The following is a 27072-nucleotide window of genomic DNA, read 5'->3' on the forward strand; positions in this document are numbered from 1 at the left end:
ATTGAGACTTATTCTGCTAAACTGGAAGAACCCAAACTCTCCTCTTTTAAGTCAGTGGGAAACCGATGTGTTATATTATTTGAAATTGGAAAAAATCAAATACTCAGTTAGAGGATCCGTACAGATTTTTTTCAAAACATGGCAGGATCTAATCAATAATATTTTAAAATAAGCTCTTAAAGCACAGAGGAAGCAATTATTTCTGTTTTTCTTTGTCTTCTGCATTCATCTCTATTGGCTTATCAAACTTATTAATTTAAGTATGTTTAAAAGCCTTAAATTTTACACCGTTTGCCTTCCTATCTCTCTCAGGGGTGGGGGTCGACTTGTTCTTAACTCAATTTTACTTTTTGTAAAAATTGATTGATTTGTATGGAATAATTGCAATATATGAATAAAACTTCAAAAAAAAAAATAAAAGAAAACTAATATTGGATAACCGGTCAGCAGATTAATAAACATCTGTACATAATGTTGTATCTGTTATGAAGTTCACCTTTTTTTATATGGATCAATACATTTTTCCTTCGGCTCTTATAATTTTTTATGTGCTTTCAAAACCAATCTGGTTTGGGATTTAACTTTTATAGTTAGATAGTTTAATTTTATTTGGAGGCTTATAACTTCATTTTTATATTGCACAATACCTTTTTTTTGCTATGGAAATTGCCATTTTGTTCCCAATTGCTAGGATGCAGTCATACTTGATAAGGGACGTCAGCAGTTTGTCTTAGTGGGCATCCTGGATTGTGGATAAACGTATTTGCTAATGCAAATTTTTGTTTTGATTTTTGACTTCAGCTTTGATATTTGTGACACAATCTCTAGTCTAATTTAGGGTTTGGTGTTTTTCTTACGATTTTTGATTTCAAGTTTGTCTAATGTTTAGGATTAGATTCTTTGGTCTTAGTCTTCTTTGCTTTTGACCCTTTGCCTTTTACTTCTTCACTACAGCTTCATCTCCTGATCAGTTGTTTGTCTTTTGCCCTTGAGGCCCGTCAGGATGTCATCTGTGGCAGAACAGTGTCTTCATGTGTCATTAGACTGTGAATTTCCCCTTGGGATTAATAAAGTATCTATCTATCTATCTAGTCAATGCTGTTGCAAATGTACAGTATATATACATGTATATGTGTACTGGGTTTCCTCTAGCCGTTATAATTAATAGTAAGAGTGATTAATAGGTTTGTCCTCTGGGGATGGGACTTACAATTTTCTGTACTAAATGTTTCCAATTCAAGTGCTTTAAAACCTGCTGTTGTTGAGAACAGATTAGGCTTGAAACAGCTGAGGTTTGGTCTAAAAAGTAAACATGGCAGGTAGTTTGGATGGGGACATCAGTGATGGGCAGTGCTGGTGAACATTACTTTTAAAATTAACTTAGTTACTTACCAAAAAAAATAACTAGATATGTTATATAACTATTCAGACTTTTTAATGGTAATGCAATAAGAACATTGCATAACCTTTGCGTTACATTTTCTTTGGTATGAAAAACTGCACGTTTCAACTGGCCAGAATTTGTTATTAAATCCTAAGGCCATACATTAAGCTTCATGAATTTGACCAGAAAGAGACAATTTTGAGATTGTGTTGTGTTTTATAAAAGGTTTCCTGTGTTTTATAAATACTTTTAGTCATTCATGTGCTATGAACTAAATAACATCAATCCCCAGTGCCAGCCCCCAAACATTTGCAGTATGAAGACTGGCCGCTGAATCATCAGATCACACTGTTTCAGCATATCTATAGAAAGCAGCTGAATAAAAACTAACTTGCCATTCTACTCATAGATTTGTTACTGCATTGCTCACAGCACACTCTTTTCTGTTTGGCTGTAGGATTGGGCCTTGTATACGATTGGCGAACCGGTCCACCATGTTTATTTCTTACCTTACATCCAGTGGTGCTACAATAATCACCCTAAACTGGGAAGATTAAATTTAACTCTCAGCACATGCAGAATTAAATGTATTCTTTGAACTTTTGTTCAGTTCACTTGATTGCATGCTATGTACATGCTTAACATCTTCTTCACTCGCTGTCAGTAGACTGCCGAAGGACTATGTTACGGAATAAATGCAATACCAATGTGAAATAACATAGTCATTTTTTTTTGAGTGATAATAACATAGTAATGCATATGTTTTTTTTTTAAGTAACACAGGTATTTTTACTTCAATAACATTAGTATTATGTTACTCATTACTTTAAAATTGAATCTGACTGCATAAAGCACATTCCTTTTAACGTTACCCTATAAACCCTGGTAAAGGAAAGAAGTGGAATTTAAACACTGAAAGAAAAAAGAGCTAAGGGAGATCAGGTTCAGAATTAGATGGTTCTCTAGCTAAAAGCACTCAGGTCTTGTCTAATAGTGAGTCTAATATACGTATGACAATTTACTTTCATTTTGGTAAGGAATGCAGGAAGAACATCTTCACCCAGTCAAAGTGATAAAGGCAGTTCATAAAGAAATTGGGAAATAGGAGCCCTAATAAAATGTGCAAATCCTTAACAGTAAGTATTACAAACGAAGCTCCTTTATGGGAATAAGGATAGTTATTCAATGACCAGGGAAGTTATGAAAAGTTAGAGGTGTTATTTCAGGCGTACCTATGGGTGTTTCTGAGGAACATAGTAGGGATGATTTAAAAGGAGGTAACGTTGCATCAGCCAATATGATAGCTTCTCAGTATTGTTAATTTTTTCAGATGAAACCTTACCATTAAAGGAGTGATTGGAATGATGTTATCATTATTGCTTTAATTTAGAAAATATGAACCACCGCCTTTGTATATTTTAAATTCCAGAATACAGGGGACCTGCTGCATATTATAAAAGGAAAATAGTAGAGGAAACCCTGAATATGTCATGAGATCAGGTATTGCAATTGATTTGGCACACTCAGTGCACCCTGCTTGGGTTGTCTGTCAACAGCCTTAAGCATCCAGAAAGTGAAAACACATTTCCCATTGAAGGAATTTCATGAAATGCCTGTAAGTTTAAAATTGGAATAAAGGAAAATGATGTTTGTGAAAAATCAAGTGATATACCGACTGATAAAAGGCAGGATTTCTTTGGCCATAAAGTGCACAGTGGGGAAAGAGACTGCCCGTGTGGCAAGAAAGTCAGAGAGTTTTAAAATAGAATGGAAATGGGTTTGCCATTTGATAATGCTAAGCAAATACAGGAACTTCTACACCAAGAAGATTAGGGAGGTATTGCAAAATTAAATGGACACATAAAGGCAAGTGAAGATTCAAAAAGAAATACAACTTAAAATTCTATAAACCATTTTCAGTTCTTCAGTGGAGTGCCAGAAGCTAAGTTGTTGGTACATGAACAGGAATTTTTAAAAAAATGTGTTTTATAATTCAGTAATTCTCCTGATGTTAGTTGAGTAAAACAAATATTGTTACAAAAGCAGTTATCTTTTAAGACTCTATATTATGAGATATTAAGTTACAACAGAAGATCAAGTGAGGGTGGAGGAGGTATGATCGTGATAAGAGAAGACATGGCATATTATGCTCTTGCTTTCCCTGAACAAACAAAATCTCTCTATATAATCTTCATTTGGATCTTGATCTTTGTTTGTCCGTGAATGAATTAGAAGAAGAAGCACTAGATGGCAGTAGAGAGACAGCTAAAACATAGGCAATGCATTAAGAATCCAGTCACACCTCAAAACACAGACATTCAAACTAAGCAAATTGTTGTGCTTTAAATTAACTAAAGAGATCTTCATTTAGATCTTGATCTAAACCTAAACCTTCCAGTTTAGTACGTTGTTGTTACTCATGAATGTCAACAATGTGCCGGAATAACGAAAGGGGTGGTGGACAGTGTTACGCTGGTTAGCTCCTGAGGCCTGGTTAGAGAATGAGATTGCCAAAGATAAAAGGTACGTGCCTACATAACATATGAATGAAAGAAAGACAGTGGGTAAAATGAATGACAACATAACAGTACGTTCCAGAAATTATTATTGTTACGTTGTAGCCGGCGAGTGCTGCACATCTCACAGTTGTATCGTGGCTTGCTCACATGTCAGTGAAGTGATCCCTATTGATGCTTTAAAGAGCCTGGATACCTATGTGTCCCCCTTTTATAACCATTTCTCTGTGTATATTGCCTTACTCTTTGGATTGCCACAGAGCAACCTGCAAGATTGGAGAAAGGTTGAGAAGACATCGTGAGAGGAAACAATAGCGTCGTGAAAATGAGACAGACTGTGAACGGACAGAAGCAGAAATGCTCCCACACCACCACATAATTACTATTCGGACAGTGATTCCGAGTAGGCCGTTCCTATTGAATCAATATCCAAGGGTTTTCTTTTGTAATTTTGTTTCCCTTATAAAAAATCATAATGCTGTGCGAAGAAGGGCCCAGTTCACGACTGGCAGGCGCGTTTAAACAGGGAGCCCTTCACAGACAACTTTAACACGCGCAACGTAGTTGGGCGCACATGGCTAGTATGTAATATTTGTAGATTTGACTCAAGTGGGGGGAATTAAGGGTATGAATGTTTAGAATCCTTGTTGGGAAATGTCAGTGGAGAGACTGGTGAAAACAATGTGGGATTTCACAGGTAAAGTCAATATATATGGTGATTTTAATACACAACGTAGCTTCAAGGTAAGTGTGGTTAGGCATATTAAGGAAGACGTTGTAGAAGAACTGCCTGAAAACTATGATTTAGTAGGCCTAAATGATGGAAATATAACAAAGGTGGGTGTTGTCAGGAAAGGTGTTTTAGTAGGGTTGGTGAATGGGATTAAAATGGGAATTAAATGGGATTTAAAATGGGAATTAAATGGGTTTTAAAATGGGAATTAAATGGGATTTAATGTAAGCCTGTGTTGGAAGTGATTATTCCTCCATACTTTGTACAATGGGAACTAATGTATGTCATGAGAATACATGACAGGTATCATGAAAGGTTTCATAGAGGAAAATATAATCAATAATTTACAGAAAAGCCAGTGAAACTATGCATATGAAAATGGGGAGAATCTAAACAAATGTGTTTCATGGTGGACTAAAGAGTGTTCTGAGGCAATTAAACAACTGAGGTGGGCGTTAAGAAATTTAAAACACGCATTAACTAAAGCCACTTTGTTGGGCCATCAGAAACGATGTTAATTTGGTACACACCCAAAACATGTGGCCTAGTGAAGCTGGAGCTTGATTGCAACGTTCGTAGGTTGGATTTTTCCCTTTTCCCGGGGGTTGGGGACATTTTAGTAATAATTCAAAGGGTGTTATTGGTATTACAGGATTGGTCTTTAAATGGGGGGGTTTAATTTATCTGTTTCTATGTCTCAATATATATTTCTATACATGAAAAAATAATACAGTCAATGATCTATTTTCTTATGATCTATCACTTGTTTAGAGTTTCAGCATTTAAATACTGGGGTTGGGGTAGGTTGGAAGGATTTGTAGGATAAACGTATGAAAGTTATTAATTTTATGCTTTTTTGACAAAATTTGAATGGTATGCCTCCAGGAGTATTTTGCTGAAGTTAAATTAAGCTCTGGATTATGGATGTATGGTATATGAAGAAGCTGCCATTTTGTTGTAGAAATAACACAGGCCAATGCTCTTAGTGTTTGCTGTGGAAATTACAGGTCTACATAGCAAGAGACGTATGGACTGAAATGGGATCAAAGCCTGTAGAATTAAGGACTAAATTGAATTTGGAATTAAAAAAGAATATATTAATTTTTTTAATTTTATACTAGATTTGTTTAGAAGAGTGTACACAAAAATATTAGTCTCAGGCTATTCTGGGGAATTGCTGGAAATAAAAATGTAATACTGGACAAAGTTTTCAATGGTAGCAATAGTATATTTAGATATCAGCTATGGAACTGTTCTGGAGTATATAAAGAAGTTTTGCTCCTTAGGTGCACCCTTAGTTGTGTTATCAAAGGTGAAGCAGGAATTGTGTCACTAGGGAATCATTGACGTCAAAGGGAAAAGCTGTTTGAGCAGAGGTACAGTATGTTGTTTGGAGATAGACTTCATGGAAGAGGATGAAACATGATGAAAGGATGAAAAGAACTGAGATGAAAATGGAATGGATGAGGTTCAGTAAGAGTACTCTGTACTACTCACCTTCATACCAGGTATTCCAGGCGCACCATCTTTTCCATCAATTCCCGGAAGGCCCTACAAAATGGACATCAACAGAAGGCCTATTAAAATACTACAGATGGTTGGCATTCCAATTTATTCAATGGATTCTACTTGTGATGTTTCTTAATATTGTTTATCTATATGATAAATACACTTTTTCCCCAAATTTATTCAAAACAGTTTTAGCTTGACATTAAACAATTGTGTCTTATTATATATTACAGCCATTAATTAAAATATACAAAGAGAGAAGAAGTAAAGCCCTCCAGGAAATGACTTACATTTTCTCCTTTTAGGCCAACGGGTCCTTGTAGTCCTCTAATTCCACGGGAACCCTAAAAGACAAAGAGATGTTAGGATTAAAACCGCTTCTTTGGGAGCAAATAAAGATCATGCCACTAGAGTAAATGCTGTGAAGAAATTGTCATGGAATGCTTTACATTGCACAAAAATCAAAGAAAACAAAAAGAAAAGCTTTTTATATAGTCTGGAGTAACTTTTTACCTCAAGATAGGAAGCAATAACTCACCTTAAAGAGGTTTAATAAACACAGCTGTTCAATTATACAAAGTAAAAGACAACATGAACTTTTTAGATGTTCTAATTATTGATTCAATACAACAAAGGTCATGCATGTTTTAATAACAGTATAGGCATCCAGGCAATTGCAGCTATACATGAAATTATTAAGTTGCTCATTGATTCTGATGTTCTTGGTAAAGTGACACATATAATAAACTGTAACTAGCCTCTCTCAGATTCAACACTATGCTAACAATGCAGTTGAAATAAACTGATGTTTGAATCTAGAGCTTCACTTTCATTTAAGCCTCTGGTAGTTGCCTGAACATTAAGGCTTATCTGAATATGTTGACAATGATAATAAATTGTTGTGTAGTTTAATACAGTATGATACAAAAAAAGAAGATGATCTCTAAGATGTGGACAAAAATAGGCAGGGGTTAGTAACTAAATAAGTCATAGGCTGAACAGCCATCACAAGCATATTTTTCAGTTTTATGATCTGCCATGCCATCTTCTACAACAGAGCCATAATTCCATGTTCCTTCACTTATTGAAAATGATGTTACTTTACTTTTGTCTTAATACTAACCTCATTTGCCAATTTCTTTCTAGATACTATATTTTTGACAGTTTGATAGATTGTTCATTTTAATGTTGCTAGATTTAATTTTCTTTGGCAATATTCAATCAGTTTCCTCCACCCTTCATGTAATCTATTTTCTGACAGTACGTACCATAAAACCTGTCCTGTACAAATCAGCTGATTTATTTCTCAATCAAGGTTATTTTAATCCTATGATACTAGCTCTTGAGCTTGCAAATGGTGCTTTTATTAGCATGGTACTTACATGAGCTCATTTGTTCATTTTCCAAAACCCCTTTATTACAATATAGGGTTGGGGGAATGGCAATGACATATTATATATTAATTGTTTGTTATGAAATAACTTACATGATCTCCTTTTTCACCAGCCTCTCCCGGTGGGCCCTTGGGTCCTTCTTCACCCTACACAGGAGGTAAACATAAAATTAAACAGAGACAATCATTAGCATTTAAGTAATATACTATATACACCTGTGCTTAAAGACATTTTCTTTATATTTTAAGGTATAAGGGCCATAAGGAAATGAGCTTAGTCTCAATACAGCCATGAAAACAAATGAGGATCATGGTGCTGTGGGTCTCATAGATATAGGATTAGACCATGCTGGCCCAACAAAACACTTGCACACATGATGCTTGCTCTGGTTTCATGCTGTGGGAAGGACATTCTTGCTGATGCCAGACAAGAGCAATATAGGCTTTACTGCAGAGGTAAATGAAACAGTTTATAGAATTACATAAAGCAGTAAGGAGATGCTTTAAATGATGAAGAGGTAACGGTTGCTATTGCTTTACAGCTCCCAGTTCATTTCTTGGAAGTGCCACTGTCTGTGTGCAGTTTACACAATCTCCTTATGACCAAACTTTTTCCAGCTTTCTTTGATGCTACATGATGGGCTAATGAGCAACTGAATTATCGAGGTATTTGTGATTGGGAATGTAGGTGACTATTAAGCATTGGCACATTCCCAGCAACAGGTGCTGCTATAACACACTCCATCTCTTAAATGAAAAGAATGAGTTCATTAGATGGATGGTAAGTTAGGAACAAGGACATTTGTTTTATGGTGTTCACTGGAAGGAGTCTGAGTCCTTGAAATGCCAAAAATATATTTCAGGGGTTGTAATTGTGCCTACTACCATATCCAAGATTATGCTTTCACCTGCATTTGTAATGTTTTGTCAACAGCTGCGTGAAATCAATATCAAAATGTGTGAGAGTGAGTAACATTATTAAATTCCCCAAAAATTAAGCCATCCAATGAAAAATAAAGTTAATATAGCAAAGCTGTTAACATTAAGGCTTCCCAGTAGGTCTCTGCATTTAAATCAAGCCTGACTACTTTAGTGGAGTAGAGTCACTTACAGCCATTAGTAAAATAAATGTCCACAGGTGATTTGTCTAAAATATAACTGTTTCAGTCATTATGACCGTGTGTTACTAAACTCTTTGCTGTTTTCTATTTCTTCTCAGTTTTTTTATTGTGATGCTTGTTGCCATTGCTAAGTTACTCCTATAGGCCTATGGCTTAACAAATGGGGAGCCAAAAGTATCAAAGGATGCAGAAAAAGTGGTTTTCAAACATATCAAGGACTTTCTCTCAGGAAAGAAGATTAATGAGAAGTTCCAGGCTGGTTTTAAACAAGGGCACAGCACTGAAACAGCTTTAGTGACAGTTGTGAATGATCCAAGAATCTCTAAATAAATTAAGGTGAGAGAACAGTCAGACCTTCCTAACATTCGACAGCTTAATACACTACAGTGCACTATAATGTCATTGCTGAAAGCCTAAGGAGGGAATGGGTGTCCAGTTGTCCCAAGTCTGTGAAACGTTAACTTAACTCATTCCTAAAGACACTGCTTGCAAGAGGTACAGTATATCAACTCTAGGCTCTAAAGTTAATTTCTTTTCCTACCCTCTGTTGTCAACTGGACATGCATTCTTATCTTATGTTTATTTACTTTCCACCTTTGGGAAGATTAAAGCAGTAGAACTACAGGGCCTTGTTTATTTATTTAGACTAGACACAATATGTCCGTTTGTGTTTCGAATTTGTTAATATTTTTATGTATATAAAATGAAAAAGCTATTTCTCATATGTCCAAGAAGAATGGCTCTTTCCAGTTAGCGTTACATTCCACTTCATATGGCTTAAGAGCAGCATGCTTTAGGACAGATTTTCTTTTATGTGAATTTCCAGTGATGTGCAACAGTTCTCCACTTCTTCTGTGTTTTCATTCAATAATGATGTCAGCTATTAGTGCTGAGATACGCCTTATCCTCACTTACATCACAGACATCAAGGTTGCTGCTTCAACTAGATGTACACCTCACTTCCAAAGCTGACTGTGTAATTCAGTTATAAATTATGAGATTTTTTTTTAACCCTAGGGATAATCCCATCAAATTTGCATTAATTTTTCATAATTCATTATAATGAGATACTGTAATTATATTGTGAAAGGGTGGCAATTATTTAACTGTCATGGGATGCTTTTCCTGCAAGAAATCACACTTTCTTATAAACTTAAAGTAATGGAGAATCATGTACATGCAGCATGCAAGTCACATATTTTACATTCATTATAAGTTTTTGTAAGTGAACATTTTTTTAATACAAGAAGTAATTTCTCCACTGGGATTCAAATCCTCACAGAGGATGCCTACTTTAAATCACAAGGTTGGGGAGTATTTTTGGCAAATAAGAGGACTTCCAAGTTAGTACAACTTAAAGTGGCAGGAGTTGAATGTATGCAGAGAACTATGGTCTGAGATCGAATCAACTACCCTTAAACAAGAAGGCCTGGGCCAGGGTGAAGAACGAAAATAAATGTGCAAGCATGAAGGAGATGCACTTAGACGTACAATTTGTAGGCAATTATAGCAAACACCATACCTTGTAGATTTGGACAGGTTTGTGTAGGTAAGCCTTAAGAGGCAATTAGGTTGTGTTCATTGTAGGGTTATTGTTTTATATCTTTCATTCCCAATAATATGCTTTCTTCTGTTTATCATTATTTTATTAAAAATGCCATCTTTTTGCTGTTTCAGTTTCTTTTGGATTTTCTGTCATGGTAGCACAGTTTAAATAGGTTGCAGCTTGCAAGTCATTTATTTTAGCCAATGCAAGTAATAATTTTGCAAATTCATTTAAAGACTTTTCTACATTCATCATATGGTTTATTCATAACAGTTTATCCTTTTTTGAACTATTACACTTAAAGCATGTGTTACCATAATTCAAAAACAACTTGTCCATGTTTGTTTGACTATTTCTGGAGAAGAAATACGTTATATTGGTCATCTATGTAAGTTTGCATGCTATAGTATTTAGTGTAATAATAACAGACAGTTGTGAATCTAGTTCTTATAATCTGAAATGAATCTATACTTTGTGATGAAGTGTAAAAGGAAAGTAATTAAAATAACAGTCTTATACTAAGAGAATGTCAAAAAAATTTGTTTCTCCAACCAGAATGCTGCTTGGATATCTAGTAATACTTTAAAGAAGTAATAAATGTGCTTGAAAAGGCACAGACACTCTCCAAAAACTGGTTGGCTGTTTAGGGCTAATGATCGCTCCAGTCAGTAGTCTAGATTGCCTTCTTAAGTTATTGTGGTAGTGGAAGAAGAGCAGCACAAGGTTGAAAAGAAAAGTGATACCTCAAATGAACAACACATCATATCGTTTGATTTAGCCTTGGGCCCAACTATGAGTCCACTGAAAAGTCTCAAAATTGTTGTAGAAGGGAATTTAGTAGCAATTTCTTTAAATGTCTTATGATAGTCATGTATTAGAAGGAATGCAACATAGTGAGTGTCACTGTGTGTGTAGAAGAATGGTTGTTTTCCTCAGCACTTGAATACACTGACACATCTGGTAAATCAAATAAATTTCTTTCTATGAAGCTACCTAAATGAAGCAACCAAGAAACGCACCAGCACAGGAATCTCAACTTCAGCCTGCTAAATATTATCAAAAATGGTCTCTCCCAAAGTGCTAGCTGTGCAGTGCAGCCCTAAAGAATTTCAGAAAACTCCGACAATAGGTTAATGATCTCCAGATAGCTCTAAACAAATGGTTCAATACACAGACTCTTAATTTCTGTGTGTGTGTGTCTTTTGTGGGTACTGTATTATTGTCAGCTGTTCTCAGAAGAAATGCAAGAATTTCAATGTACTTCCAATAAACTTGCCTTGGTATTCTAACATGTAGATATTACATGAACAAATAGTTAATTTATTGAAAATTTTTAAATGTTCTAAAAATGTGTTTTAGAGAAATAATTCAATCACTGCACTGATGAAAAATGAATGATCTAGATCGGGGAAGTTAGAATGATGTAAACTGATCTGCGTTATACTCAGAGACAAGTCTGAATGACAATCAAAATCATTTTAACAGCATCCAGTACAAAGCAGTACAATTTGAAACTCAGAATATTGTGATGCTATACAACTTTATATAAGATGGCATTGAATGGCCTCCAGGATGCCTAGTTAAGTACATTACTACTTGGCCAATTTCCACTGAGCATCTACGCTGAGCTCTGAGTAGTGAACCTCGAGGCTGTAAATTCAGTCTCAAAAACTGAATGATTGTGTCAAACTGAGTGTGACTCCGAGGCTGCCAACCATCCAACAGTGCACTAATGATTTGTAAGTGCGTGTTAAATATTTTAAAAAAATGTAATGATAATGAAATCCTTGACATTAAACAACTGGAAAAAACCTATGAGGGTGAGGAAAAGTGACATAGTGCAAAGAGTACTTACTGGGAGTCCAGGAATGCCAACAGGTCCTGGCATACCCTTATATCCACGGGGACCCTGGAAAGAAAAAGAAAAAAAAAAAATACTTTACCTCTAAATATCTTTGTTTTGAATATTCAGTATTATTTTCTGTGCAAAGCAGCAGAACATTAAAAACAAGTCATGGCAAAACTGGAGTTCTAGATGACTTTAACATATTGCAATAACAATACCTTGTGAGGTGCCATAAAGGTAATGTTGAGAATAATATAGAACTCCATGCTGACAATAGACTGAAATAACAGTAGAAACTCCTCCCTTGGTCAGATCCCCAGAAAGAAACAGTTTCATAGAACCATGGTGTTTAATTCAAAACGGTGCTACTTGTAAACTAACACATTAATCATTCTCAAGAATAAGGTATTTTCATTTGCAGCTAAATTTATTACATACAGTACACAAGTCTGATTGTTTTGTGGATGTGTCTGAATGCATAGATATCACAGGGGTGAACAGGATGGAAAGGAAATAAATATCTCATAAAGGATTTTATGTTCTCCTGGAAAAAAAAACAACTCCTTGTTCTGGGATTTAAGACTAGAAGGACAACCACAAGCAATGGATAAAATGGCATAGTGGTTATTCTGGCTAGTTATATTTGTTTTTTCCACCTTTTCCCAAAGTATGAATTACAGCCAAATTATTAAAGCTTAAGCAGGCAAACTACATTAAAACATCAGCAAACCAGGCTATGGTGAACATAAGATTACCCACACTTGGTCTTGCTCTAGGTTGCTATGATTAAAGTGACCTGTGTTTGGCTTTTCTAACATTTATGGTTGTTTTGATTTAAGATCAAGGAAAACTTAGGTAGGGAGGATAACCAGGGAAGTGAGAATGAGGCAAGAGAACATGAAAGTCCATTGGGGAGATACAAACCTATTGAAAAATGCAATAAATAATCAGAAGAATTAAGAAATATATAATTTATGGCACTGTGAAAGAAATAATATAAAGTATATAAATATACTTCAGGATCAAGACACCAAATATTATGAGGGTGGGAGCCCAAGAACTGAGGAGTATTGTAACTAAAAGTCCAGCTTCCCATGAAACACAGGCAGATTGATGGGACAACAAGCAGGCCAGAAGAAGAAGAGCAGCGTGATATGTCGTCGATAAGTGGGAGCCAAATCATGGAGTGCTTTTTAAGTTAGACAAGAAACTTCAATTGAATACAGTATTTAACATGGTGTCAGTGAAGGTTATGTAGAGTAGGAGTAATGTGACTATGCTCCTTATTTTGATTTCTGAACTAACTGCAGGGTGTTTTCAAGTTTAGCTGGGAAACAACACAATAAAGCATTCCAATAATCTAGCCTTGATGTGATGAAAGCATGAATTAGTGTCTCAGCTGCAGAGTAGGACAACGAGGGATGGCAGCATCAAAGTGTGATTGAAAAGACAGAGTGCTATCAAAAATAACACTTAAGGCTCTTGACTTGAGAGCGTCAAGGAATAGGGGTCTCTTCATCACAGATGTTATCGTTTAGCTTTGGAGCCCAGAAGGAGAATTTCAGACATGCCACTTAAGAAAAAGATGTGCCATCCAAATTTTAATATTGTGAAAGCAAATAAACAGTGTTAATAGTAAGCAAATCTTAGATGACAGAAATAACAGGGTCTATTTGGGAGAAATTCAGGAAAATGGCTCCAGAATTTTCAGAGGGCATTTTTTGACTGAATATGCGTCAGAAGAAACCCATAGATGGTACAAAATGTTTCCTCAGTAGAGTTGGGGAGTGAGTTGGGGCACAGACTTGACGGTGTAGCCAGAATTAAGAGACAGAGTAAAGGACACCTTGGTGAGTAGGGGAGTATTTTGGTCCTGTATTTTTAAAGTTGAAGAGCCATAGATCTGCTCATAGAAAATCCTTTCTTTGTAAGCTCAGTGGTCCCTCTATGGTTTGGCACATTTGATATTTTGAATTCTCTCACTGTTTTTCTTTTTTATTTTTTTGTATTTAGATATATTCTTCATCTATTGTGTCTACTTACAGCTTCTCCTTTTGGTCCCACCATTCCGGGGTATCCTCTCAATCCTTGAGGACCCTGTGAAATCATAAGTGGTTAATTAAAATAATTAAACTAACTTGTTATATTACTGCAAGATGTTGCTAATAATGGCAACAGTAACTTTATATTATAAAATATAGTTACACAAATGGATGAGAATGACACCAGATCTTCTTTATGAAGTTTGTGATACATATCAAACAAGGATTTTATTTGATTCAATTATTTGATAGGAATTGGGCTACATATACATGTTGACAGTATTTTTAATTTCTAATGCCTATATAAATGATGAGTCTGGTGGATAACGTTGTTCAGATAATTTGTATTATATGCAGTAAATATCCGCAGCATACCCTAATCATCACCTGGAAAATCAGTGTACTGTATTTAGAAAATGAATCACTTCAAGAATTAGGTAGTTACAATTATAAACACTCCCCATGAAGTTAAATAACCCCATGAAGTTAAATAAGAAGTTGAGATGAAAAAATCTAATTCATTATATGCCCTGTCAGTGCCACACTGAACCAGCTAGCTGATGCCAGAGAAATGTTCGTAGAGCCATCTTGTACTAAATGCATCACATCAAAACGAGTCAAGTACAGAATTACACTTTGTCTTCGTCTTTCTTTCTCTATAAGACTTTTGCTTATTTACTGGTAATTCTCAGTACAAACACAGATTTCCAACATAATTCCTTCATTTTCTTCATAAGGTTATTTATTTATAGATGGTATTTATTCTGTAAATGGGAGCAACTATAAAATGATTCTCTTTCTGCTTTTGAGCCCCAGTCTTTGTATCATCATGAATGAAATAAACATTAACATTTTAATTTATGGGTAATACATTTTTTCTGGGCTTCTCCTTTGTTGTTTAGGGGAGATTTATATGTTGGGGATCAACTCTGAATATCTGATGTACTCTTCTGGTACTCCTGGAATTTAGTATATTTTGTTATTATTATATTTTCACATTACCACAATGCCATTTTGCTTTGTTTATAGGCACCATCATTTTGGTGGTCTCATGATCAGGATGCAGCTCTTGGTTGCTAGAGTGAATGGTCCTGTAACACATTATGTGAAACAGCATGATGGATCTTCTAGCATTTGAGATTGTTGAGAGTAGATTTTTTTGAGCTGGTGTTTCTGATAGATTTACAGATCAAGAATTCTTACTGATTTATTTACGACGATGAGTTTTACTTAGCGTTTTGGTTTTGGGGTGTTAGGATCCATCTCCTGATCCTTTTTCCAGTCCTTTTAGTAGAAGTTAGGTCTGAGGTTGAAAAAAAGCAGGTGGGCTTGCCTATTCAGAGGCCACACTGAACTGTTTGCCTTTTTCTGCCATTTTCAGGAGGAATTCATGTTTTTTTTTCTCTCTCTCTCTTTACCTCCTCCTCGTACGAAGACCACCTTGGATGTCCTAAGATATCTTCAGTTGCATTTTTCTTCTGGTGCACATCTGAATTTTACACATTTTTGGGAATCCCTCGAAATGAGATGACTGTATTTCTTTTTCTTTTTCTCTGCCCCATTGTCTTGTGTTATGACAACACCACCATAACTCCTGCAATTTACTTGATGCTTCAGTACTCTTGCAATTTATTTAGCACTGAATAAAAATGTGTCATCTCTCTTTACAAAGAAGTAAATACACTTAATCAGATTAAAACCAAGATTAAGGACACAACTGTAATAGGTTTTACTATCAAACACATTGAACCTCCAAACCAAACGAACTGAAATCAGACGTTGGCTAAACAATGAGCGTGACTGGTAAGCACAACTGATGTACACAGCAGAAATAGCACATGAGATATTTCTGGAATTCACACGAAAACATAATACAGTGTATAAAGCACATTAAAGATTACAGAATATAGCTTATTTGTAATGCATTAAGCAATGAGATCATGTATATTGTGATATGCCGCTTTGACATAAATCTGAAAATAAAATATTGTAGCTCTCAATGCCTGCACTCACCACATGGCTGCTAGGAAAACTGTCCTGTATGTGCAGCATTAACAAGCACAATTCATATCTACTCTTGGATTTCTAAGATTTTCACATAAATCAAACAAAATAAAAAAAATGCTCCTTTTGTAACACTATCTTTTAATCAGCCAGTCCTTTTAGCAGTTTTTATATGTAAATTATCACACTGCCATGGCTGCATTAAAGGCCTGGCATACACTTGTTCTCTAAGTGGCCGAGTGTAAACCGACAGAAAATCCGTACCATTAATGCCCGCAGGGGTGGTGGTCAGGTGAATGCTGACATACAGATGTTTGTTGAGTTGCTGAATTATGTAAAATGCAGCTAACTTTTAATCAGGTGTAGTGTTCATTCACAAAAGACCCTAAATGACAAAAGATTTGTACGAGACATTTGGGGGTCCTCTGTATTAATCTTTGTATGAAGTCTTAAAGTGGGCAGGTGATAAAGAGTAAAAAGTGGAAGCATCTGGACTAGATCTATCGCTTTGTCCCACAACACCTACACAAGGAAGGGTAAACTTTCAGGAAATGAATTAATTTAATCTGTAGGTCAGTTTTAAATTGTGTGCAAATACATCAGGTATATATTATATATACTGTAAATATCTCCACATGTAAGTGACTGATGCCAACATCCCAATAGCATTTAACAGCAACAAAAATGTTTAAATAAAAAAATCCCCCTGAGCTGCAGGGAAACAGAAAAACAATCATAAAATAAATAAATACATTACTGGAGGGCCTGGGATTCCTTGTTCTCCAGAAATTCCTACATCTCCCTTGGAACCCTAAGGGATAGCAAATAAAAAAGGAAGTGGTTATTTACAGAATACGTGACTGTCATCACTGTAGTAAATGCTAATTTAAGTAATACTTACTAATGTCCAGTAAAAACAGTAGATTTGGGTTTACAGTAGTAAAGTGACTCATTTAGGCGTGCTTTGCTTTCTCCTTTGTGATGCTTTTCATTATATTAATAGCTCATGTAATTTTAATTTGTTATTAGCCTACTAAATCATCATGTAATACATTAATTGTTTTAATTGTATGCATTTTTAAATGATTTTACATGTTCATCATATCCTAAACCAGAAACAGACGAGCACAGTTTTCATTTAATCCCAGCAGCTTCCCCGACTTTGAGTCTGCCATGATCTAATCTCTCAGTAATTGGCCATTTTTACAGAAGAGGCTGACACATCATATTCTCATTAATGTCACTTACCTGAAAAAAAGGATAAAGTCCTAGGAAGCTAACAAGTCAACTGGCATACGTAATTAAAACATCAGTGAAAGAAGCTACTTGAAATATGGCTTTAAAAACATGAAAGTAGCCCAGGGGCACGTTAGTGTTTTTGAAAATACTGAAAATTTGAAATCATACAGAGGCGATTCTAGTCCATGGGGCCCTCCAACTCACCCTACCCTGAGTCTTGACATGGTTAAATTTATTACCATTATTTTAACACAAGATCAACAGAGATGATTTAATAAACACTAATCCTTTACTTTAGTGAAAAATAGCTTATATAAATATAACACCACAATTAATACATTTGCATAGAGAAAGATCAATAACAGCAATAGAATAAAGTGAATTTTAATAATTTAAATAAGTGAAAAATGAAGTAAAATTCAAATAAATGTAAGGTGGTAATAACAATAAATATGCATTGCACATTATAATATACAGTATGATGAATGAATTTGAAAGTGCACATAATACAAATTTATAAAATCTAGCCGCTATGTCATCCATGTCTAAAGACCTTTAAGCAGTGCATTCCACTGAAATTCACGCTCGGGCTGAAGACCTCTAAAGATCTCAAGTAAGATTTAATTAGCTTTAAAGATGAAAACTTCTCTCCACAGTGGCAACAGTGATAGAAAAAGTTAGGACTGCAGAGGGACTACCTTTTGAATTCTTAGACCACTACCTCCCTGGTACCCACAGCTGATTTTGGCCGCACATTCAATATAGTGGGGCTTGGAGAGACTGAAGCCTAATCAGAAATGGCTGAATACCCTAAACAAACCAAGCCGATCCAGTTTTTCCTTCTGGGCATTTAAATCCTCTTTATGATTTATGAAAATCTTCTCTGCTTACTAAAAAAGTAATATTCATCACAAACACTCTCACAAAGGAGACTGGGGCCCACATATGCATCAAGGGCAGTTCCAGCAGATTTGTGGTTACATTTACTATGTACAGTTGGTAGCCCCATGCATTTGCCTGCCTTGCCTGTCCTGTCACTCTGCCTTTGCTATAATGAAATATATTTTGAATCTTGTATATCACATGCTATTATAAAGACACAAACAATTTTGAAAATGAATAAGTGTGCCATGTTTTTGACACTTTGAATGTAAAACATCAGTAAAAGAAAGAGCAAGGTAACTACTTACAGTGTTTCCTATATCACCTGAATCACCAAAAGTTCCCGGCCGGCCTTTGTGTCCCTGTTGGTTGGAGAAGGACAACAGGAGTTACCAACATTTTAAAGACAAACACCTGATTTGCACACTGTTCCTTGCCAGGAAACATATAAGAAGATGAGAAATCTTTAAAAAATGAAGGCGACATTTGTGCTTCTCTACCTTGTGTCCCTTAATTTCTTCCATTAATTTGCCAGTGGTTCATGTTAGCTAAATGCTTATAATTACAAAGTTGTTACATATTAAGGGCAAATACCATGTATATAACCCTTTAACATGTACAACCACCAATTATTAACTTCTTTCATCTTTTTGGGTGATTCTGGTGATTTGTTTAATTATTATATTTTTCCAGGATTGCAATGTACAAGTTATGAGGACAGATGAAAGGAGTTGAACGTTTACAGTTTAAGAAAATGATGATTAGAAGGGGACATAAAATTATGAAAAGAATTAGTGCCATCAATCCAGGCTGGTACTTTAAAAGGAGTTCAGCAAGATCACGGGCACAACAGCTGGAAACTTGTTAAGGGTAAATTTCACATAAACCTTAGGATGTTTTCCTTCAAACAGAGCCATAGACACATGGAATAAGTAAGGGACATTCAAAACTTGACTTGATGTTATTTTAGAGACATTAGCTGGATAGGATTGTCAAGCTTTGTGGGCTGAATCGTCTGTTGTTGTCAAATTTTTTTTAATGTTCTATTTTATTTTAATCAGTTTCTAATTTTAGAGGATTTCCAAAACAAGGAGAATGTGAATAATGAGTAGTTGCTACTTTTTTCTCTTCTTTATTTTCCCTTTGCTGTTTATAATGCTCTTTACCTCCTCTCCTACTACTCTTATGATTAAAATACAGAGAGACCCTATTAATATTAAATTTGCATGTTCAACTAGTCTCTAAATGCCTTTTGGCATTTCCAAATTTATTTTTGACTCACATACTCATTAAGGCCTTTGTTACTTTTCTTGCCGGCACCTTACGGTTTATCTCTTACTCCATGATTTGGAGGTCTTTCAAATTTCCTCTTGCTTTTTAATTTTGATATTAAAAGAATCTGTTTTTATGCCAGCAACATATTTGTATCAATTCCCAGAACATGTTTAAAGGTCATCCAAGAATTTCATGCTGGCAAATAATAAGCTTACAGCATTATTTCTGCCAGGTGTATATTTCTGCTCTAGAAGTAGAAAATGTTTAGTACGTTTTTGAAAAAATGATTTACTGTATCATCATGGCCATCTGCTTGCCTGTTTGAGCATGTGACACCCCCTCAATTTATTAACTGGCTTCAAGGACTGTTTCTTATACAATAAATAACATTTTTACCTGTTCACATTTTACAAGAACCTTCTAAAAAGTACCAAAGCTGCTCTGCAGACACTGTACAGTCTTTAGGATAGTAGGCATGTAATTTAACAGATTTGGCAGCTGCAAAATTGTATGCCATTAAGTGAAACATGTTTTGTTTCTATAAGTTCACTTGGGTAACTGATAATAAAAAAATAATAAATGGAGTTCCTCAATGTTTTAGCCACATACAATATTTCCAGTTCATTATTTGACTGACGCCTTTACCCATGTCAGCTTATAATATCTGAGATATAATTTGTTACTTTTCTTTATTTTTACTCCCAGTTGGAGCACAGCCAGGTAAAATGACCTGCTCAGGATCACTGAATTGTGTCAGTGGTGGGATTTGAAGATCAAACCCTTAACCACTACACCATACAACCTGCATTTATTGGAAAAATGTTGTTGCTTCCATTATGCTTAAGTGCACACAAATTTTTCCCATTGTTATAGTTGTTAGTGATGTGCAGACCCTGCAGAGTTCGCATCACCGAACACAACATAATGTGTTGAATTCAAAAGAGAAGGAGGAAATAAACTAGTTTTGAGTGGCTTATAATGGTGCATATGATGGTGGTTTAAGTGTCCCTGAGGGCCTGGTAAGCATCTGACATTATTGCAGCCAAAAATGTGATCTCAGCTGTGAGACAGTACTGTACCACAAACAAGAAAAGATGCAAATGGAATGATAACCACAAAGTACAACAAATGGGTACAAACAAGCAATAAGCAAAAAAATAAAATAAAAATATAATATATATATATATATATATATATATATATATATATATCTATATATATAAAAAAATCCTGGAATGTAAAAGCCAGGCGACGAGATGTGATCTTCTCGGAAGTTCTCAAAAGACATTTTAAAGACCCGCGAGACAACAAAGACGGGCCATGGAGCGTCTTGCGGGGACCATAAACATGAGACTTGGTGCCAAGAGATTGTCCCAGGGCAGTCTCGTGGGGACTTGGAACATAAGAGTCTTGCAAGACACGCCCTTCTTATCAGTTAAGAGCTCGGACAGCCCAACAAAACAGTCAGTCATGTAAAGTCACGTGATACACACAGAGCCTGTGCTCTCAGAAAATAAGAGAGAGCTCTGTGGAGAAAAGAGATACGTATGCAGAGACAGGTACAGAATATGAAAGCAGTTACAGTGGAAAGTATTTTAGCGTCCCGGCCAAGATGAAGCCTTTTTTGCTTTACGTGACTGTTAGGTCCGTTCGAGGGAGGGCAGAGTACACCACGGCAGACTGATAGCTGGGTGCTGATTGATGCGGTAAAGGGGAGGCGAGACCCGTGGGAGAAAAAGTTGGAGAGGGTGCTAGAAAGTTGTGTTTGGGGTTATGCAGGCGATTGTTAAAGTAGAACTCTTGTGACACTTTATTACGTGAGTCGCTACAGTATCAAAAAAAAAAAAGATAGCACAGATCGCATTGACGCAGACAAAAAGAAATTAGTTTAAGTCAAGAGAATTTCAAAAACAGGGTTTAACTCACATGCATTTATTGGTTACTTTGCAAAAAAAAATATTAACTGCTGATGATATGGGTCATTGTGTCTGTGCTGAAATTCCAAACAGAGAAACGTATCCTAAATTATGGTACAAAGTCATTAAACACAAGTCTCACAGACCTCATTTAAAAGATTCAGCATATTGGGACACGAAAGATTCCAGATATTGTTTTTACAGAAGGTCTGAAATAAAAGTGAAACTAATGAAATAGCAACGGGAGGGCAGAGTACAACACAGCAGACTGATAGCTGGGTGCTGATTGATGCAGTAAGGGGGAGGCAAGACCCGTGGGAGGAGGGGTTGGAGAGGGTGCTAGAAGGTTGTGTTTGGGGTACACAGTCGGCGATTGTTAAAGTAGAACTTTTGTGATACTTTATTACGGTATCAAAAAAATGATAGCACAGAGTGCATTGACGCAGACAAAAAGAAATGAGTTTAAGTCAGAGAATTTCAAAAACGGGGTTTAACTCATATGCATTTATTGGTTACTTTGCAAAAACAATTATTAACTGCTGATGATGTGGATCGTTTTGTCTGTGCTGAAATTCCAAACAGAGAAACCTTTCCTACATTATGGTACAAAAGTCATTAAACACAAGTCTCATAGACCTCATTTAAAAGATTCAGCATATTGGGACACGAAAGATTCCAAATATTGTTTTTACAGAAGTTCTGAAATGAAAGTGAAACTAATGAAATAGCAACAATTCGAAGAAAAAATATTCCAAGTGTGTATCTGGAAAACCAAACACAGGGGTTGGCGAGCAAAGCGAGCAGGGGGCGAAGCCCCCTAGTTATAATATATTTCTTTCTTGGAGAGAAGGGAGGCTCCTTTAAGGCTTGTTTTGAGATTGTAGCTGGGCACATGGCTAATTATGCACGCAAATCAGCAATGCTATACTGCAGAGCCACCTAACATTGATCGGTGATATATGTCCAGTGGTAGTACTCATAATATTACCATTGTGTTCAGCTAGTGTTCCCCTCAAATGAAAAATAATGCAAGTTTTTTTTGTGTTTTTTTTTATGCATGCAGGGTGGAAGGCTGAAGTACTGATAGGGTGGTGACATCTCGCATGCCCAAAGCAGTTTCACAATGATCTTACAGTACACATCTATGAAAGTTCTGTGCATGACTGCTACAGCTCTGTGATGTCACACTGGCCTCACAAAGCATCGTGGGGCTCTGGGAGAAAAATGTTTGCCTAAGCTAGCCATAGTGTGAATTTCCAGGAAAATATTCAATGAACAAGGTCAGCATCTTCGCCAATCAACACTAGTAGTAGTACTGTCTCATATACAGAGTTGTGGTAAAGTGAGGCCCACAGCTGTTTGCCATTTTAAATAAATAATCGCTGCACTCGCGGCTTAAGGAAGGGGTGTGGTGGTGTGGCTGGAGTGATTCCCGGATGCAATACGGGCATGGGAGTTTCTGCACTGAAGTGCACAGGTGTGTTATCACGCCGGTCCATAATTGATGCTGGGAGCTGCTAATCACCAAACCTGTGCCACGTCCCTATTATAAATAGGAGGAGCACAAGTGCGGAGGGTAGAAGAACAGAGAGAAGGGTGGAGGTTAAGGAGATGAGAAGGCAGGAAGCCGTAAAAGCCAGTGCAGGAGCAAGCGAGCCAGTGAGCAGGCTCACTGGAATTATGGAAAGCAGCTGGGAAGAGAGCCCTGGCAGAGTCTTTGACTGACACGTGGGCGCACTCAGGGGCAGGAAGAAGTGGTCACTCCAGCTGAGCAAATTAGAGGCGCTGGAGTGACCAGAAGTGTAGACGACTCGCTGTGTAAGCTCGTGGAAGGCAGCAGGAGTCAGGGAGGCTTGGGAAGGTTGAGCCCCAGTGTGAGTGCCCTGGCTGTCGGGGAACCCGAGTCTCGGTCCGGCAGCTGTACGGAGCCAAGAGATGGGAGGCTACCAGACCAGAAGGAAAGTCAGCTGCACCTGCAGATAGGGCAACTCCCTTGTTGCACGGCCCGTATAGGAAAAGCAGTGGAGACGCCAGTTTAGGAGAGGAGAAAGTACCTCCAGCTTACAGTATTGATTTTAACCTTGTTTTAAAGGATTTATTTATTTGGATTATTTTAAGCTCCACTTTTATTCACCCTATTTTTATAGATTATTGATGTACTGTTTTTGAACAGTACTTTGGACACTGTTTTGATTGGTTTGTTTTTTTTTTTAATAAAAGCACCTGTTCACTTTAACACCATCCCCTTGCTTAGTTTGATTTGTCCTCAAATGGCAACAAACTCATGTAATGGCATCTCTCTTTGTCATTCACTGGGATGTCATTTTGTGTAGTCTATATCACAGCAATCGCTACCCAGCTGTTTAGAGACAAAGTGCTTTTAATTTAACAGAGACAGAAGTCAGCATAGAAAACATACTTATAGATGGACATAGAATATTCTGGGCAATGTGAGAAAAAGTGAGAAGATATGAGTATATGAGGCTGTGTCACTTAATTTGGAAAATGTTGTGCATAATATTTTTATATTTTAGTTTCTCATGGCATTGTGTTGCTGAAAGGTGGGCATAATCACCAAGGAGGGTTCATATTCATGGTGAGCATGCACACTTCATAGTTGTCACTGCAAACATGCCCAATTACTGTGCATTTATATGCAATTATAAATGAAACCTTTGTAGTAGTGTATTAGGCTCTACAATATAGAGAAAAAACAACACTGCAAGCAGGACTGCAATTCTAAGGGGCAACACTGGGGGCATTGAGGGAATACTTGCAGTAAGTGCCTAAGAAGTACTTTATTTAAGAACAGCAGCTATGGGCCTGGCAAGTAGTTAAAACAACTCTTAGCCAAAAGGAGCAAATACAGTGTTCCAAGTTAGGGTAAGCAGAGCGTCATTACTTTGTAAACATTAGATAGAATAGGACATGAATCCTAGATACAAAGTAGACACCATATTGCCTCTGTAAGACAGGATTGCAGATATTATATGAGAGACCTGACCCTTTAAGGCATCCATAGTTTTCAAAAGTGCAACAATACAAGAGTCAAGTAGGAGGATTCTAGCCTGGAGTCACTGTAACCAAAGAAAGGCCACCTCTGACATCTAAAATGATTCTTGAACTTGACTGGAAGAAACTCTCAGCCTAGAGTCATAGAGAGAGCGGAGACAAGTAAATGAAATATTTTCAGAAATTCCAACAGTTCTGACACTGATTAATGCCAAGGTATACTATGAATTACTGTATGTGCCACCTCTGTTCTACCTGTGTTCCGAAGTGCCTGCCATTTTATTTTCGCTGACAATGACTGAATGAAAAATTCCCACATGAATGGGCCAGAAGGAAGACACAAAATCTATTAGTAGATTTAAGGGTTCCATTATCAGCAGTTCAATAACTGAAACAACTATTTCCTGCTCTGAAAGCAAATAAACATTACTAAAATTATAAAAGACATTTAAATTATTTTAATCACAACCTAGTGGCATGATGCATAATTCAACACTATGCCTTAATGAACAGTACCAACTCAGTTAAAACCTTAACCAATTTACAAAATGCAGCATTCTTAAATAAAAACATGAAAAACACAAAGCCACAGGTTTTGTTTCATATTTTTTAAAATGTGAACTCTATATATTTACTTATAAAATTGTAAAATAAAACCTTTTGACACTTTCATGTGTACCTAGTGAAGTGCTGATAATAATCCTTTGATGCCTTCTAGTAGGATCACAAGATACTTTAAAGTCCATTCAAATGGGGCTTAGAAACACAGAAAAATCTGTTCATGGAGTAATGACAAAGGAGCAAGTGCACACTCCTTCAAGTATTAATTTTAGTATATTTAGGTGGCTAAGGCTCTCATTAAACATAGATAACATTTAACTCCTTTGACGACTTTATAGCTTTAAAAAATTATATCATTGTTTAGGCAAAACGTATATATTTGGAAGTGGTGAATGATTAAGGTTGACTTGTAAGATTTTGGCATTATTAGCATTTATGACGCCTGCCTGGATGCTGTAGTGTTCATATTCTTTAAGTGAAAATGCTTTAAATCATTTCATTGCACGACATCTAACCATTGATTATCAAATCCAGCTCAGGGTAATGGGATGTTAATGTCTGCCCCAGCAGCAGACGTTACAAGGCAGGAATTGACTGTATAGATGGGGGCCAGTCCACTACTGAGCTAGGTCACAACAAAATACAGTATGGCAGTATGAAAAGTAATCTCAGTCTTCATAGTGAAGTGACAGTAAGTGCAAATCAGACTGAATGAATATGTGCTTCTATTTCTACATTGATTACAACTTTTGTTTTCCTGGCCAAGCTGGAATTAAATGAACATTAAAACAAAGAAATACCTTCAGTCCTTGCAGGCCTTGGGGTCCCTTTGGTCCAGCTGGACAATTTGATGGGCACTGTAAAAGAAAATAAACCATTTAAACTTAAATAAAACTGATCATTGATCAATTTCATCTAGACAAAAATAGAAAAGGAAGCATTTAGAAGGTCTGATTACCAAGATATATTTCTGAAAGACCAAAACAAATTAAGTTCTATCTCTCTAAACAGAAAAAGTTAGTCTGGAGTTGTTTTTCATAAAAAAAGCACAATAATATTTTATCAAGATATTCCCTTTCACTAACCCAAACTATACATCAATGAAGGCAAATGGATTTAGTGTGGCCAAGTAACTAAACACTGAAATGTAATACATGAGAGGTGATGACTGACACAGGGAAATTTTGAATGACATAGAGTTTCACAACACTGACAGTAATATTTACAAATAAGGAGATTTTGCAATTCCGAAATGTGAATTTTACAAAAAGTGTCTTGGGGTTTAAAAAAAAAATTTATGATGGAGGAAACAAGGAATAATGCTCCATAAAGACTCATTCATACTCCTGTGCTTACCTGTGTTTCTTTCCACCGTTGCGTAATGAAGGTAATCACCTGCATACCCATATCTCTAATATATAAAAAAATCCTGCAACAAAATGGGACTTTTTGGAAGATTTTTTGAAGTTCCATGAGTCGAGACTTTGGCCATGAAATGTTTTCAAGTCATGCCTTCCTCTCAACCATATTCAACCATGCACACGGTACTCTCATCTCTCATTCATGTGAATGCATTTGACAGACACAGTTCTTGCTCTCTCAGCTCTTATAAATTTTAATGTTTTCCACACTTTAAGTTCCCAGTTAAAGAAGACTTATTATCTCCAAATCTTATTGAAGAATTTTATCATGAATGGTTATCATCAGTAAAAATGAGTACACGGGCAATCCTAGCACCGAGAAACAATGAATTTAAATGAATTAACACCAAAAATGTCGATCAGTTGCACGGCAAGTTGGTTAGATGCGTATCAATAGACTATGCTGAAACAGATGGTGGTGATTGTGCGGAAGATGAAAACATCAACTTACAATATCCCGAAGAATATCTACGACCGTTAACACTGTCCGGTCTTCCTCCGCACGAATTACTATAGAAATAAGGATGTATCAGAGAAAGGTAATGTACTAAATCTTCAGGGGATAACATTAGACACAAAGGAGATCTTGATATGCCATTCATTTCCCGTTAGAATAGCTTTTGCAAAGACAATTTACAAATCACAGAGCCAAGTATTCAAAAAAGTCGTTTT

General features: G+C 36.2%; 1 protein-coding gene across 1 annotated transcript in view; it reads right to left on the reverse strand.

Annotated features, from left to right (window-relative positions):
- The window catches only part of col9a2 (procollagen, type IX, alpha 2), a 119341-nt gene that overhangs the window by 45613 nt on the left and 46656 nt on the right, over nt 1-27072 (reverse strand). Inside the window, exons 11-18 of the mRNA XM_039740290.1 lie at nt 25780-25836; nt 18524-18577; nt 16852-16905; nt 14092-14145; nt 12058-12111; nt 7629-7682; nt 6433-6486; nt 6131-6184 (exon numbers count right to left, since the gene is read on the reverse strand). Of these exons, the coding sequence (XP_039596224.1) occupies nt 6131-6184; nt 6433-6486; nt 7629-7682; nt 12058-12111; nt 14092-14145; nt 16852-16905; nt 18524-18577; nt 25780-25836 (435 nt within the window). The remainder of the gene's footprint in view (nt 1-6130; nt 6185-6432; nt 6487-7628; nt 7683-12057; nt 12112-14091; nt 14146-16851; nt 16906-18523; nt 18578-25779; nt 25837-27072) is intronic.

This window comes from Polypterus senegalus, chromosome 17 (genome assembly GCF_016835505.1).
Source record: "Polypterus senegalus isolate Bchr_013 chromosome 17, ASM1683550v1, whole genome shotgun sequence".
Lineage (NCBI taxonomy): Eukaryota > Metazoa > Chordata > Cladistia > Polypteriformes > Polypteridae > Polypterus > Polypterus senegalus.